The following is a 16,243-nucleotide window of genomic DNA, read 5'->3' as shown; positions in this document are numbered from 1 at the left end:
GAATCAGGGGGCCGGCGCTGTGGCACAGAAGGTTAAACCATTGTCTGCAACACCAGCATCCCATATGGGTGCCAGTTCGGGTCCCGGCTACTCTCACTGCAATCCAGCTCCCTGCTAATGTGCCTGGGAAAGCAGTGGAAGGTGGCCCAAGTATATGGGAGATTCAAAGAAGCTCCTGGCTCCTGGCTTCAGGGTGGGCCAGCACAGGCTATTGCAGCCATTTGGGAAGTGAACCAGTGGATAGATGATTCTCTCTCTCTCTCTCTCTCTCTCTCTCTCTCCTCTCTCTCTCTCTGCAACTCAGCATTTCAAATAAACAAATCCTTAAAAATATAATTCAGAAAGTCTAGTTGCATGTGACTATCGGGCCAACAGTCAGTCATTACTCAGCACGGCGCGTGATATTTGGGACTTACACTGAGAAATCGTTTTCTCTGAAGTTCAGATTCCACTGAGCACTGGGCTCCTTTACTTCCTCACCTGGCGACCCTCAGCTGGTTCTCTCGGTCATGTGCATTGCTGGTGAGCGGCAGACCCCAGAATGAGGGATGGGTGGCCAGAGGTGGGCAGCTCCCTCCCCGGAGAACCAACCACAGACCCAGGGGAGAAAGGCAGGGGAAGGGAAGCTCAGCAGGACTGGCACAAGTAGAATGAGACGACGATAAAACATCCAGAATAAAAACCCCACGATTCTTCAGCCTCCCAGAGCTGTCCACCACCTGGGCCCTGGGCCCTGGGCCCTGCGCCACCGTCACCAGACACGGCAGACAAGACACTGCATGGGACTGAAGGAAGGATTTGGAGACGGAAGGGTCTCCTGGATTTCTGGGTGGGCCTGGAGTCATCACAAGGTCGTATAAGGGAGAGAGAGAGGAGGAAGGTCAAGGTTAGAAGAGGAGACGTGTGGGGCTGATGCAGCACAGCAGAGGGAGACACTGCCTGTGAGGCTCAAGTCCCAGCTGCTGCTGGCCCGTGGCTCACGCCGTGGCCTGTGGCGCCTGCATCCCATATGGGAGCCAGGTTCTAATCCCAGTTGCTCCTTTTCCAGGCCAGCTCTCTGCTATGGCCCGGGAGGGCAGTGGAGGATGGCCCAAGAGTTTGGGCCCCTGCGCCCGAATGGGAGAACAGGAAGAAGCACCTGGCTCCTGGCTCTGGATCGGCGCAGCGCCGGCCGTAGTGGCCATTTGGGGGGGTGAACCAACAGAAGGAAGACCTTTCTCTCTCTCTCTCACTGTTTATAACTCTACCTATTTAATAAAAAAAGAAAAAGTCCCAGCCGCTCCGCTTCTGTTCCAGCTCCCTTTTAATGCACCTGGGAAGGCAGCAGCAGATGGCTCAAGTACTTAGGCCCCTGCCACCCATGTGGGAGACCCAGATGGAGTTCCTGGCTTCCGGTTTTGGTCCAGCCCTGACTCTGTTGTGGCTGTCTGGGGAGTGAACCAGCAGATAGAAGACCCTTCCCCCTTCCCCCTTCCCCCGTGCACTCTACCTTTCCAATAAATAAATAAACCTTAGGGGAAAAAAGCTGGAAGAGAGGCGGGGAGCCTAGAAGAGGCGTGAGAAAGACTCAGCAATATGGCCGGCTCTGAAGAAAGAAGGGGACCATGAGCCAAGGAATTCAGGCGGCTTCTGGAAGCTAGAAAAGGCCAGGACATGGATTCTCCCCTGGAGCCTCCAGAAGGAACACGGCCCTGCCCACACCTGGACCTCAGCCCAGTGAGGCCCATTTCAGACACGCGGCCCCCAGAGGACAGCGGCACCGATGCTGCACCGTGGCCATCCCATACGGCGTCAGCGGGGAATTCGGCATCCTCACCGCAATAGAAAATGTCTCCCACTTCTAGGGACAGCAGCTGCCTCAAAGGCCCCTTTCCCCGGCAAAGGCCACGAGTGGAATCAGCCACTGTGCCGCTGCATTCACTTCCACGCTTCCATTTCCTCCTGGCGACAACCTGCTGGCTCTTCTACAGCAGGAGAGTCTAGAGCTCAGAGAGGAGGTGCAACCTGCTCAGGGCCACCCACCCAGTGTCACTGCTGTCACCCGTGTCACTACTGCCACACTGGAAGGGGGCTCCCCAGGCTGGGAGACACAGGATACATGCAGTCTGGTCCAGCATGGAGTGGAGGCTGTGAACTTCCTTCCAGGCATCTCAAGTGAGGTCACCATGTCCCTTACCTTCTGCAAACACAGATGACCTGTGGCATACACGTGAAGTATGCTTGTTATAGCCTGGCTTTTTTTTCCCTCACACCGGCACTGTGGTGTAGAAGGCTTAAGTCTCTGCCTGCAGCACCAGTATCACATATGGGCACCAGTTCAAGTCCCGACTGCTCCACTTCCAATCTACTCCATACTAATGTGCCTAGGAAACCATCAGAAGATGGCCCAAGTACTTGGACCCCTGCAACCATGTGGGAGACCTGGGTGAAGCTCCTGGCTCCTGGCTTCAGTCTGGCCCAGCCCTGGCCATCACAGCCATTTGGGGAGTGAACCAGCGGATGGAAGATCTCCCTCTTTCTCTCTGTCTCTCCTTCTCTCTATGTCTTTGAAATAAATATTAAAAAAAAGAAGCAACTACGTTTTGTCTCCAATTATTTTCAGAGCATTATGATTCTTTCTCTGTTTACATTTTGCTCTCCTTTGAATGTCTTTAAACAGGAAAAAACAAAACTAATCTCCCACGTTGTTTGGCACTTGTCAGCGTATAATGCCTCTCTGCAACCACTACACTGGGTCAGGCAAAATGAGCAGATTCCTTTCTCCCTCCTTGACAGAGAGGAATACTGTGTCTTTATTACAGACAACTGGCTGCCTGCTCAGGGTGGCACAGACTGCAGGGGCTCCTTCTGACACCCAGTCTGCTCATGCAGAACCTGGGAGAGGGCCTGAAATAAGGTGCAGAAGTGGAGACTGGGAGTGAGGGAAGGACCAGGGTCTCTGGGTTGGCACAGCCAGGGCTTCCTCTTAGGGTGTGGGCCCTGAGCAGGGAGGGGGAGGGCACCTGCCACTCAAAGGAGGTGTGGAAGCTCCTCATCAGGGCCGCCAGAGGCAGTGGGGGTCTGGTCCCACCAAGACCCCACAGCGCGGCAGATGCCGAGGCCACATCGAGGCTGCTCCTCGCTCTCTCTAGACCTACACTGACCTGGGTGGGGACACAGGTGGGGGGGCTGGCCCGTCAGCAGCTCAGGGCCATGGTGGCCTCTGCCCCGTGTCAAGGGATGAGAGTCACTCTGGAAAGAGCTTGAGCTGGAGGCAGGGTTTGCGTCCTGGACCTGCCCCATGACTGACAGAGCCCATAGGGCTAGCATGGGAACTCCGGAACCTCATGTGCACCAGGTGCCCGCCGCAGTGGCTGGAGCACGGAGGAGCTCACTTAGTGCTGCCCCTACACCGACATGCCCCGTCCCCGTCTCACGGTGTCCGCTGACCGCATAAGCTGGCCGAGTCCAGTCTCCAGGCACAGCACCGTCTGCTGTCTAGAAGCCAGGGCTGGGCCTGCTCCTCAGCTACCGTGAACTCCATGGTGTGGGGGAGTCCCCACCTCCTCCCCGCAGGGAGCCCATGGGTGCTGTGATTCATAAGCATGGGGAGCAAGACTGCTTCTAGAAGGGGAGACAAAGGCTAAGTCATACCCTTGAAAAAACTGGCTGCAAAGCCTGCTTTATTGATGGAGCCGTCGGACACAAACTTCATCCACAGCCTGTGGGAGCTCGACTTCACGTCCTCCGGCTTCTCGTAGCCGCACAGGTGGCCGAGCAGGGCGCTCTCGGCCGTGGGGCCGTCGCGGATCTCCAGGTAGTCGTAGGCACAGCTGTCATGCCTTTCGATCTAAAGGGGACAGACAGGGGCCCTGCAGATGACGCCAGAGGGCTTGGCTTGGAGGTCTGTGATTGAGATGGGGGCTTGATGGGCCCCGTCTAGAAATCTATCCCAGGCCAGCACGTGCCGGGCTTCTGCAGCCGGTGTCCCTAGTTGTAGAAGGCAGGGGTGAATCCAGCCTGGAGGAGACTCCGAGGAGACAAAGAGGGGAGAACAAGTTGACAAAACCCCCACGGAGTCCTGCCTGGATGCTGGCCTCCATGGTAACCCTCCCCTCCCCAGCAGACCTCAGACGGCAGGTGGGCCTGAAAGGCCTGAGATGCCTGCTTAGCTTCCTGTTTGATTTTTTTTAAAGGGAAACTCATCTTTATGGATGGGTTTACTGGCCTCCCTCCAATGCCCCCTAAGAAGGTGATCTGAGCACGCTCACCTCAAAAGCCTGGAAGGTGAGCCCCACGTGAAAGCCCTCGGAGACGGTAATCCTCCACACACACTCCTTGGAAGGCCTGTAGTCATCGGGGTAGTTGGGAGACTGGATCTGGCCGGCATCTTTGTTGATGTCTCCACCACAGGTAGCTTTACAAAGACACACAGGACCAGTGAGGGGTCGTCCCTGGTCAGAGCTCACCAAGGAAAGTGGGTGGCCACTTGCCACCACTAGGAGGCGCCACATACCAACATTTTCATCAGTTCAACAAAGACTACCACCAGGAAAGGATGATGGCATGTTTTCAACTCTGATTTCTTTTCATAGAAAGAAAATAACCACATAGAGCAGTGGTTCTCCACCTGCACTGTGCAGCAAAACCACCTGGGAGATTTGAACTGTGGAAACTGGAGCTACATCTCCAGGGTTCTGATTCAAAGGGACCTTGGGTGTATGGGGGGAATGAGACGCAGTGAAGTTTCCCAGGTGATTCCAATGTGGATGGCAGAGGGTGGAATGGCTGGTCCTGAGGAACACGTGGGCACACAGGCAGACGCACATGCACACGCATACACACGTGTACATATGTGCACTTATGTGCCCATGCATACCTACATGGGCAAGTGCATGTTTACACACACACAGGCACATGCACACACACACACATGCACAAACACTATTTCTTTTACAAAAAACCAAAATGTTGACAACTCCAAAATTCCATAAGTTAAAGCGGAAGATGGCCTCCATCACCGTGCAGCAGCGTGGGGAGGGGAGTGAGCCAGAGAAACTCAGCTTGTCAAACAAACAGGTGGGTGGAGCCCAGAGCCAGGGCTCCCTCTGCTCCGCCCCCAGCCTCCAAGGCCCATCTGAGAAATGCCACTGGGGATTCCCTGTTGTCGGCCAAAAGTCTTCTTATCCCAGATGAAAGAAACACGGGCCCAGAGAGCAAGTACTCTGCTCAGGCTCCCACAGCTATGCAGGGGCGGCTGCCTTCCACAGAGGTCCACCCCCCGCCCTGCCACCCCCGCCCAGGGGACCCCACACCCCAGCGGCACTGCACGGAGGGCTCACGGGTGGTGACAGGTTGACACCACCAATTCCGAGGTGAGCACAGCTGGCCCCAGCTTCCAGAATGTCATGGGACAGGGGCTGTGGGGTGGACCCTCGCGGTGCAGTGCGGTGTGCTGGGGTGTGTACGGGGGGAGCAGGAGAGCAGGCTGCCCGGGAGCCACCCCAGCCCGGCTCCCATCACACACAAACCTTCGTACACGGCAGAGAAGCCCCTGCCTAGGATGTTGCTGCTGCTGCGGAACTCCACCCAGAGCCGGCTGTCTGTGGACAGCAGGGGCTCCGGGACCTGGTCGCCACAGAACCGACCTGGAAGGCAGAACACAAACAGTCAGCCCACCTGTGACAGCAAGCAGCTGCTTGCCGCTGAGCCAGAGCTGTGGCGTTCCACACGCGGCTCCGTGTGAGCGGCGACACGCACCCTGCAGCACGCACAGGGTGAAAACAGCCAGGCCGGCCACGCGTGTGCTCATTCTGGAGAATTCTGGATTCCAACTGACCCAAGTGCCCAGGGCACAGCCACTGAAGAAGGGCAGGCCAGGCCGGGGGCGGGGGGATGGACTCGGCCTTCCTGATCCATTCGGACCACAGATCAGCCGGGGTCTGTTAGCATTGGACGTCCACGGTTCTGCCTGGTACCTACCGTGTGAGTCACTGAAACCATTCACTAAGCACTGGGCAGCGTGGGGGAGACGAGAAGTAACTACGCCTGAATGAGATGTGTTTTCTTGAGGGACAATGGAAATACTCTGAACTTGATTGTGATGAACAAACTAAAAGCCATCAAGTGCAATTGGTTAACAGTGCACTGTTGGGGCCGGTGCTGTGGCACAGTGGGTTAAACCGCTGCCTGCAGTGCCAGCATCCCATATGGGCACTGGTTCTAGTCCCGGCTGCTCCACTTCCAGTCCAGCTCTCTGCTGTGGCCTGGGAAAGCAGTAGAAGATGGGCCAAGTCCTTGGGCCCCCGCACCCACATGGGAGACCTGGAAGAAGCTCCTGGCTCCTGGCTTCGGATTGGCACAGCTCTGGCCGTTGCGGCCAACTGGGGAGTGAACCATTGGATGGAAGACATCTCTCTCTCTGGCTCTACCTCTCTCTGTAGCTCTGTCTTTCAAATAAATAAAACAAATCTTTAAAAAAAAAAAAAACACAACAGTGCACTGTGCAGTGCCCAGCTCATATCTCAGTATTCTAGCAGGTATTTAGTGGACACTCGTAGTGGTGGGGCCATGTGAGACACCACACTAGCGACAGAGGGGGGGTGTGGGTGAGAAGGGGAGGAATAAATGCCACAAGGACACTCCCTAGTGGCCGACTGCAGCACCCAGTCCCGGGCAGAAGAGCTGCTAATCTCCTGTGACTTCCTTCCGACGCCCGCCACCTGTAGCCTTGTGGATTTGGTGAGCTTAGTACTGTGATGAGATGAAAATGCTGCTAGCATTTGGCAAGGCTGAGCGCATCAGGAGCCTGTAAATTCTCAGTAATGGTTCCTCTGGCACGGCCACGTAGTGTCGGTTAGCGCGAGTGAGAAGGTGCTGCTGACCAGGGAGGGGACGGCACGGGACGGAAGGCAGGAACTCCTCCTGAGCCCAGCTCACGCTGCAGTCCAGCCTTCTCCTTTTAAAGCCCCAGTTGTTGCTGCCACTAAGGATTGGTTTCCAGAGAGAGCGAGCCTGGGGCTGCCTGCCTGGCTGCCCAAGGACCCAGCTGCATAAGAAGAACCACCCAGCACCCCGGGGCCCACAGCACACCCCGCTTCTGCTCACTGCCCAGAGCAGCTAGGAACTGCAGGTAAACTGCATTTTACCACCTTGGCGGAGCTGGATGCGATAGATTCAATTGCCAGTCACTTCCAAGCACTCCTCCCAAACTGCTGTGCAATTCTTAACTAGGTCCGCAGGCCCTAGCAGGAGCTGGTCCTCCCCTCTTGCTACCGACCCGGCTGAGCCAGCCCCTCTACTTCCCACATCAACTACTATCATCAGTCCCTTCTCACAGATGAGAAAACTGAGGATCAGAGAATTTAAGTCTCAAAGCCGTACGTGGAAACAGGATCTGAACCTCGGCAGTCTGAGTCTGGGGGTGCACCATCAGTATCCCCTCCATCGTCATCAACACCAGCACTGCTACCACCATCACTGGGAGCTTCTCTGTCCTGCATGCAACTCGGAGCCTGGTGCAGCTCTGGGTAAACAGACACCCAGTCCACTGCCCCGCAGGGAAGCGGGCGGCCAGGACCGAGGGTCAGAGCCAGACTGTGGAAAGGCCAGGCAGGGTGCTCGGATGGGCTCATCACTTCTGCTTCTGTGACGGGCTGCCCTGCCCAGCGAGCCGCACACGACACTGATGGGCCAGCCTGGCCTCTCTGCACTTCTCTCCCATTTCAGGGAAGCAGGGACAGGGTTTTGTGCATGTCACGGTGACAGAGAAGGGCCCCAGGACACTCGTGCACCCAGCAGCCCTCGGGAGGGGCTCCAGCTGGCACGGGGCGGTCCTCAGCACCCCACACCGCCACCCTGCTCCCCGCTTCAGGAGACTCTCTTAAACAACCCTGAAACTGGAAAAGCAAGCTGGCCTCTTTACCCAGCGGTGAAACGTCCTGAATTCTGCCAGCCTCCTCTGGAAGGAGCGGGGACAGACTGGGCTAGGAAAAGGTGTCACATTCCTAAACTGGAATCTGGTTCCCGGCCAGGGAGGGGGAGCTTAATAAGGATATCAAGGAGAGGAAATGCAGTGGAGGACAGGACAAGTGGGCTCCGCGGGGAGTCATAAAGGGTTCATTCATAAAAAGTTATGCGTCCATTATGCCTGGATTTTCACACACTGCCCTGGGAAAAAATGCGCCCCATGGTTTTTCAGAGCAAGACGCATACTTTCCCAGTCTGCCCTAATCCGCTCACCCTCCTGCCCCAGGGGGCCCCCCCGCCTCCGCCCCACGGACCTCGTGGCACTGACCCCTCCTGGGGACCCGCTCGCTGCACAGTGCACTACTTCCCGACACAAAAACTCCACTAACAACTGCATTTGGAAACATTAGAGCAGGCCACGTAGTTGGCAAAGGACAAGTCCTGCACGAGAAGGAGGCTGGGCACAGGTACAAGGCCCTGCCTCAGCTGCAGAGCACACACACCACTCACCACACACACGTACACACCACACACATGTACACACAAGCCACACCACATATACACCCCCACTACACACACACCACACACACCACACACATGTACACACAAGCCACACCACATATACACCCCCACTACACACACACCACACACACCACACACATGTACACACAAGTCACACCACATATACACCCCCACTACACACACACCACACACAAACCATACTACATTCACACATGCCATACACACACCACATGCACCACATATACATATAACACATTATACCCCCACACAACACCACATGCCACACCACATACATACCACACAAATACACACTACATATACATATCACACACATGCCATGTACATCCCACACTTCATACTACACATGACATACACACCATACACATATGTCATACACTACCATACCACACACACCATGCAAACCATACCACATACATATCACATGCACATATACAATACCACATACACACATGCCGCATACCACACAAATGCTATACACTACACACATACTACATACATCACACATACTATACTACACACACCACACATACCGTACCAGACACACACCACACAGGAATGTATAGCACACATACATCACACACATATACTGCACACACATGCCACATACGTACACACCACATACACACTACACACACTACATGCATTACATCCATACCATACATAACACACAAACATACCACATACACTACACACACACAGCACAAACACCACATACACACGCCACCACATACCACACACACACATACACCACACACCACATACATACCACGTCCATTATACACACACACCCCACACATTCACATTGACAAACTAGGTAAAATATAAGCCAAAGGAACCCTCAAATGAAACAAAACAAACCATCACCACCAACCACAAACACCAAGGTTCTGCCTTATTCATGACAGCGCAGCCACAGACACCAGGATCGGCTGTGAGGAACGTCCGGCTTCAAGTCGGGTCAGAGAGGGCGGCTGGACGGCTCCCTGTCACACCCATGCTCAGGAACGTGCTTGCTGTCCCAGGGGAAGCCCAAGTCTCTGGGAGTGCCCCCCCACCCAGGAGCCTGGGAGTCTGCTGCAGCCTTGGACCTGCAGGGGTCCAGGGCTTCCAGGCTTAGCAAACAAAATTCCAGGAAGCCCAGTGAACTTCGACTGTCAGATCAACAGTGAAGAACGCATTTCCTCTGGCAACCCAAGGGGGATGCCCCACGTAGATGCAGTCGTCATTTCTGCCCATTGCTGGGGCGTCGGCACTGTGATCCCAGCCCGGCCACTGCCCTGCGGTGGGACTCAGAGACTCCATCGGGGGGCCGGCGCTGTGGCGCAGTGGGTTAATGCCCTGGCTGGAAGCACCAGCATCTCGTATGGGCACCAGTCCAAGTCCCGGCTGCTCCACTTCCGATCCAGCTCTCTGCTATGGCCTGGGAAAGTAGTAGAAGATGGCCCAAGTCCTTGGGCCCCTGCACCCATGTGGGAGACCTGGAAGAAGCTCCTGGCACCTGGCTTTGGATTGGCGCAGTTCCAGCTGTTGCAGCCAATTGGGGAGTGAACCATCAGATGGAAGACCTCTCTCTCTCTCTCTCTCTTTCTCTCTCTGCTTCTCCTCTCTCTGTGTAACACTGACTTTCAAATAAATAAATAAACCTTTCAAAAAAAAAAAAAAAAAGAAAGAAAAGAAAAGAAAAGAAACCCCATCAGCACTCGAGGAGCTTGGTTTTCTCAGGAGGTCCCACAATTCCGTACTTTCATGGAAGGCCTCCCACTTTTTTTGCAAACAGGTTTTATGTAAAAAATGCAGATAACTGAGGAGCGTACAGAGGAAGGCCGGGCCACCCAGGGACTCTGTGCTTCCTTTTTCCGAGGCCACCATTTGGCAGCTTGGCAGCAACCTTGCAGCCCCCTCCCCAGGTCTCAGGCGCGGGCACGCACACATGTTTTTTTAGGTTCACAGGATCACTCCCTGCCCTGCTTGTGGGAATTGCATTTCTGCAGCTTTCCAGGAAGCTGGAAACATAGACACCTTCCTGGGAACTGCTGGTGCAGTGCCAGGTGTAGAAACCAGCCCTGGGAATCCAACCCTCTGTCATACCCAGCCACCTGTAAAACACGCCTCTGGCCGCTAGCACCTGCCCTGTCCACTCACCTGTCACAGGCAGCAGAACTCCCGGGCAAGCAGTGCCCACCCTGCCATCAGAAGGCCTGGCCACTTCTCCTGCACCAGACACATTCCTGTCTACACCTGGCCTGGGGATCACTTCTTGGCCTGTCTGCCTGCCCTGCTTAACTACCTGACAGATCCCTCCCATCTGGTACCCTGCTCTCTAGAGCTCCTGTGGGCACAAACGCTGACCTCTTTGTACCTCCAGGAATTTAGGCTGCGGGCCGAGGGTGACTGTGTGCTCATCCCAGTAGCTCACCAGACAAGACCCCTGCATCATGGAGAAGCTTCCTATCTTCTGGGCCCCCTTGAGTCCAGCCAGGCGTCCTGTCCCATCCTCTTCTGACCTCTCCCACCTTTGGTTCCCAGAATCTGACAAGACCTCAGGGCTGGGGCTAGCATAACCACAGCTCACCCCCACACCTGCTATCCACCCCTAACAAATGTGGCTTTTCTGCACGCGTGAAGATAGGCCTGGGACAAAGCCCTCACTGATACACTGCCCACCCCACAGGGCTGAGACCCTTCCAGCTGCCGCCCTTTCACATCTCTCTCCAGCTCCAGCCTGGATGCCGTTGCCAGCCAGCTCCTGAGACCTGCAGCCATCGGCCCTCTACGCAAAGCTCGGCACCCTTGGCCATCCACAAGACGGCTCTCTCCTTACCACCCATCGCGAGTGAGCCAGCTCTTCTCTTTTCACTACCTGCCCACACCTCTCATTTGCACTGCCTTTCCATGGATGAGTTCATGTGCAGCTCACATAAATAATACATGCCCAAGGTTGAAAGGCTGGAAAACATATCTAACCCAACAACAGAATACATCTTAAAAACATACCCTGTCATCCTGAACCAACCTCTAGGTGTTATTCATATTTATAATTTTACATGATATTTATATTTTTTTGACAGGCAGACTTAGACAGTGAGAGGGAGAGAGACAGAGAGAAAAGTCTTCCTTCCATTAGTTCACCCCCGAAATGGCTGCTACAGCCGGCGTGCTGCGCCAATCCGAAGCCGGGAGCCAGGTGCTTCTCCTGGTCTCCCATGTGGGTGCAGGGCCCAAGGACCTGGGCCATCCTCCATTGCCTTCCTGGGCCACAGCAGAGAGCTGGCCTGGAAGAGGAGCAACTGGAACAGAATCTGGCGCCCCAACCGGGACTAGAACCCTGGGTGCCGGCGCTGCAGGCGGAGGATTAGCCTAGTGAGCGGTGGTGCCAGCCGATATTTATATTTTAGATTGCAAAATGGTTTGTTCCAGTGGAGTTCGGCCTGCACAGTGTCTTAAGCAACTCTTTTGGATAATTTGGGACAGGATGCTCGGTGTTCGGGTCACCACACTCCCCACCGCTCCTTATTTTATTGCACCAATCCTATCTCCTTCATGAATACTCCATCTCTGAAGGCATCAAAGTTTGCAATGCTGCACATCTATATATGCAATCCTGCTGCAAATTCTAGCTCATAGCATGCATTTTTTTTAATGGAACAGTGTACCATGAACACCTTTATCATCAACAGTCACCTCCACCTTTGCCTTTAATAGCTGGAAAGGTTTCGTTGAAAGATGCATCATCATTTATCCCGCTAATCCCTCCTGCTGAACACTTAAACTGCCTCCGATTTTTCCTGCTTCGGTGAACACCCCTGTGGCAAGAGCCGTGCACACTTCCTTAATTAGTTCCCTAGGATAAATTCCAAGAAGTGGAATTGCTGGGTCAAAGGGTCTTCACAGTTTTCAAAGCTTTTAACATGTGTGGCCAAATGGAGTGTTCCAAGTTTTACAACGACATAGGCCCTTGAGAGCTTCCTGTGACTGCTGGCGGGATGAGCCTTCCAAATATTCACCGTGTCCCACGGGGCCTCCAAAAGCCAACTCACCCAACAGGGGTGCTTTTCTCCAGTAACCGTCACGGACCTCCACGTAGTCGTACCAGCACAGACGGCTTTTGAACAAGTCCATGGACGTGAAGTTTAGGACGATCTGCAAAGAATTACCATAAAGTGAGTTTGGGCAGCAAAGCCCGAGAGAGAGTTTGGAAAGCTGTGCCTCCCACAGCAGTGTTCTCAGGTTCCCCTTTTGCACACGGGGCCCCCAGCCCACAGTAGGAGTGCCTCTGCAGAGACACGCGCACAGGAAACCCCCTGACGCGACCTAATGAACCTGAAGCAGGACAGGGAGCACACAGAGGCAGATGGATCCTTTGGTTCTGTCTGGGGATGCGCTCCCACTTCTGAAGTCATGCAGTGGTTTATAGAAAGCAACATGCATTCAAAACACGGGCCAGGGCATGCTGAGACTAGGGATTTGGAAGGAACAAGGAGTCAGTGAAGTTCAGAGATAAAAAAAAAGATCTTGTAACACCATCAACCGGTCCAAAGGTCCTGGGGCTAGCCTGAGTGCATCTGAGCACCTCCGTGCTCACCGTCCCTTTAACCATGACTTCATTTTTGTGAGGTCTGGGGAGTCCAATGGCCTCCCGACAGTCCATCCGTTCCCTCATTCATTGTTTGTTGACTGCCTACTGTGTGCCAGCCAAGATGGGAAGATGAGAAGAGGTAGCAGAGAAGGCAGGAAAGACAGATGTGTCAAGGCCATGAGACCACTATGGCATAAATGCTGAAAACCCACAGTCGGAAAGAGCATCTGGGCAGCTCTGAGAGCTGAGGAACAAACCTGGTGATCTCGCAAAGAGGTCTTAGAGGAGGCGACACTTAGCCCAAGGGGACCAGGGAGCCGGTGCAGAGAGGCAGGGCTCGAGCAGCTCCTGAGAGGAACTGACATGAACCATGGAGGGAGCTGTTTGGGAACAGGACTGTGGGCCCAGTATAGGGGTGTGTGTGTGTGTGTGTGTGTGTGTAGAATGAGGGGGCAAAGGGGTCAAATGCAAGATAACAGCCTAGGGAGGTGTAAGGTCTAGTCAGGCCTGGGAAAGAACATTCTGGAATCCTTGAGGTCAGTGTATGCCCCTGTGGCCAAATAGGTGTATACTGAGTGGAAGGGGCCAGAAGGCAGAGCAGGCTGGGCCTCCAGCTCAGCATCCCCTCCTCCCCCCCGGCAGGTAACCTGGAGCAGAGTTCAGGTTTCCCCTCGCCCTTCACCACCACCCCCACTAAAGCACCATCTGGTGGGGGGCTGATGCTTCTTGCCGGGCCAAGAAGCAGAGCTGTCTGGCCCCAGCCCTCTACCTGTCCCCCACGTGCCCTGCCCTGTGCATCTCAGCTCTCACTGCTCCCCAGCCCCGCCTAGGCCTGCACCCCTGGCCCTACCACTGCTCTCAGCGGCTCATCGTCTCCAGCATCTTCACTCTCTGTCCCTTGCTGGCCTCTTCTGTGACATTCAACCGGCCCCCTGGGACCTCTCTCTCTAAATAAACCCTCAGGCTGGATAGGCGCTAATCAGACACTAGTGCCCTCTGGGCCAGATCTAAAGGACCCTCTTGATTGACCCCGAGCTCCCAGGCTCTCTGCTCTGAACCTGTCCCTTCTGCCCCCACCACAGTGGTCTCTCCTCTCACCACGGTTCTCGCTGTCTGACTGGCTCCTGCCCTACCTGCTCCCCATTAACTGTGAGAGCACAAACAGTGCAGGAGGCTGGATCGCCCGATCGCCCAGCCACCCAACCTCGCTGTGAACCACACACTCTGTATTCTATCGTGAGTCCCTCCTACGTGCCCAGCACCCACACCATCAGCTCTTTTCCTGAGGATGTCTGGGTCCCTCCCTCCACGCCCATCAGCTCTTTCTGATCGCTGCCTTCCAGCCACCTGGTGGACGCCTCCTTGCTGTGCTCTGTCCGCTCCGCATACTGCAGCTTCTCGACCAATCTTCCCCATGCAGCTCATGTTAACCAGCTCCCCGCCATGCTTCGCAAACTCCTGTCACTCCCCAGGCCCCCATCTCATCAATGAAACTCCCTGCTTGCCTTCCAGAGCCTCCTGGTGCACCCATGGCCACAAAACCGCCTTAGGACCATGAGCTCAGGAGCCTCCTCCTCCTGGAATCCTTCCCTGATTATCCTGGAGGACAGGATCTGATCTCTGTCTCCTACAGTGATGCTGAGCACGTGTCTTCAGAGTTAGGCAGACTGGATTCACTCCTTAGCTCCCCCCCCCCCACTTACTAGCTCTGCAATCTGGAAAATTCTACACTTCTTGGACCTCTGATCTCCTCAGCTATTGAACAATGTGCTTGCCATCGGATGGTGCAGCAGGCTGCAGATAGCACGCGGCGCTCTGCCTGGTACACACTCACACATTCTACAAACAGCAGTGCTAAAACCAGGCCACACTGAGTATTCTCTTGATGTCCCCCAGCCCACACTGACTGCTGCCCCTTACACACTACCCACCATGATTGACGTTACAAGTGCCCTCCCCTTCTCTGGGGCCAATCCCCTCCAACGTCTGGGCCTCAGGACAAGTAGCACCTGCTTCCACAGAGCCCAGTGGCCTGCTAGGAAATGAGGAGTCAGTACCAGAAAACAGGGGGCCTGTGGTGTTGTGTAGCAGGGAAGTCACATGTGTGACATGGCATCCCATACGGGCGCCCGTTTGGGTCCTGGCTTTTCTACTTCCGATCCAGCTCCTTGCTAATGCACCTTGGAAAGCAGCAGAGGACGGCCCAAGTGCTTGGGCCCCTGTACCCATGTGAGAGACCCAGATGGAGGTCCAGGCTCCTGGCTTTTGCCTGGCTCAGCCTTGGCTGTTGTGGTTATTTGGGGGAGTGAAACAGCAGATAGAAGACTCTCTCTCTCTCTCTCTCTCTCTCTCTCTTTCTTTTTCTCTGTAACTCTGCCTTTCAAATAAATGAATAAAGAGGCAGAGGCAGAGAGAGAGGCCCTCCATCTGCTTGTTCACTCCCCAAATGGCCTCAATGGCCAGAGCCGGGCCTATCTGAAGCCAGGAGCTTCTTCTGGGTCTCCTATGCAGCACAGGGGCCCTAGGACTTGGGCCATTTCTGTTGTTTTCCCAAGCACATTAGCAGGGAGCTTTTTTGAAAGTGGAGCAGCCTGGACTTGATCCAGAACTCCTTATAGGATGCTGGCACTGTAGGTGGTAGCTTTACCCCCTATGCCACAGCACAGGCCCCAATAATCTTTTAAAAAATTAAGAATTAAAAATTTTTTAAAAGTACCAGAGAACAGCAGGGCACTTCCCTCTTCTCATATTCTGGGGTATGTGTGTGTGTGTGTGTGTGAGTGTGCCTATATGTGTGTCTATCTGTGTGTGTATCCCTGTATGTCTGTGTATCTCCGTGTGTATCCCTGTGTGTCTGTGTATCTCTGTGTGTATCCATGTGTGTGTATCTGTGTGTGTATGTATGTGTGTGCCTCTGGTGTATCTGTGTATGCATGTGTGTATGTGTAACAACACTTTTCTTCCAAACTAGAGCAGGGATTTTCAACCCTACGTGCACACCAGCGTCACCTCGGAAGCTCTAAAAGGAACAGCTGCCGAGACTCAGCAAATGCTCACCTTCCATTAAATCAGACTCCCTGGGAGCAAGGGGGACCCGAGCTAAATGCTGAGTCTCTTCCTACCAGGCATGGACCTTGGATTTCTTTCATGCCCCACAGGGCTTGCATTCAGGTGACA

General features: G+C 54.6%; 1 protein-coding gene across 1 annotated transcript in view; it reads right to left on the bottom strand.

Annotated features, from left to right (window-relative positions):
* Positions 1 to 16,243, bottom strand: part of TLL2 (tolloid like 2) — a 144,484-nt gene that overhangs the window by 18,515 nt on the left and 109,726 nt on the right. The window contains exons 9-12 of the mRNA XM_070057473.2: positions 12,528 to 12,630; positions 5,511 to 5,627; positions 4,251 to 4,396; positions 3,634 to 3,829 (exon numbers count right to left, since the gene is read on the bottom strand). Coding sequence (XP_069913574.2) covers positions 3,634 to 3,829; positions 4,251 to 4,396; positions 5,511 to 5,627; positions 12,528 to 12,630 — 562 coding nt within the window. The remainder of the gene's footprint in view (positions 1 to 3,633; positions 3,830 to 4,250; positions 4,397 to 5,510; positions 5,628 to 12,527; positions 12,631 to 16,243) is intronic.

Source organism: Oryctolagus cuniculus, chromosome 15 (genome assembly GCF_051225735.1).
Source record: "Oryctolagus cuniculus isolate XC-2025 breed Fujian yellow rabbit chromosome 15, ASM5122573v1, whole genome shotgun sequence".
Lineage (NCBI taxonomy): Eukaryota > Metazoa > Chordata > Mammalia > Lagomorpha > Leporidae > Oryctolagus > Oryctolagus cuniculus.
The sequence above is the reverse complement of the archived record's forward strand: the minus strand, read 5'-3'. Positions and strand labels throughout refer to the sequence as shown.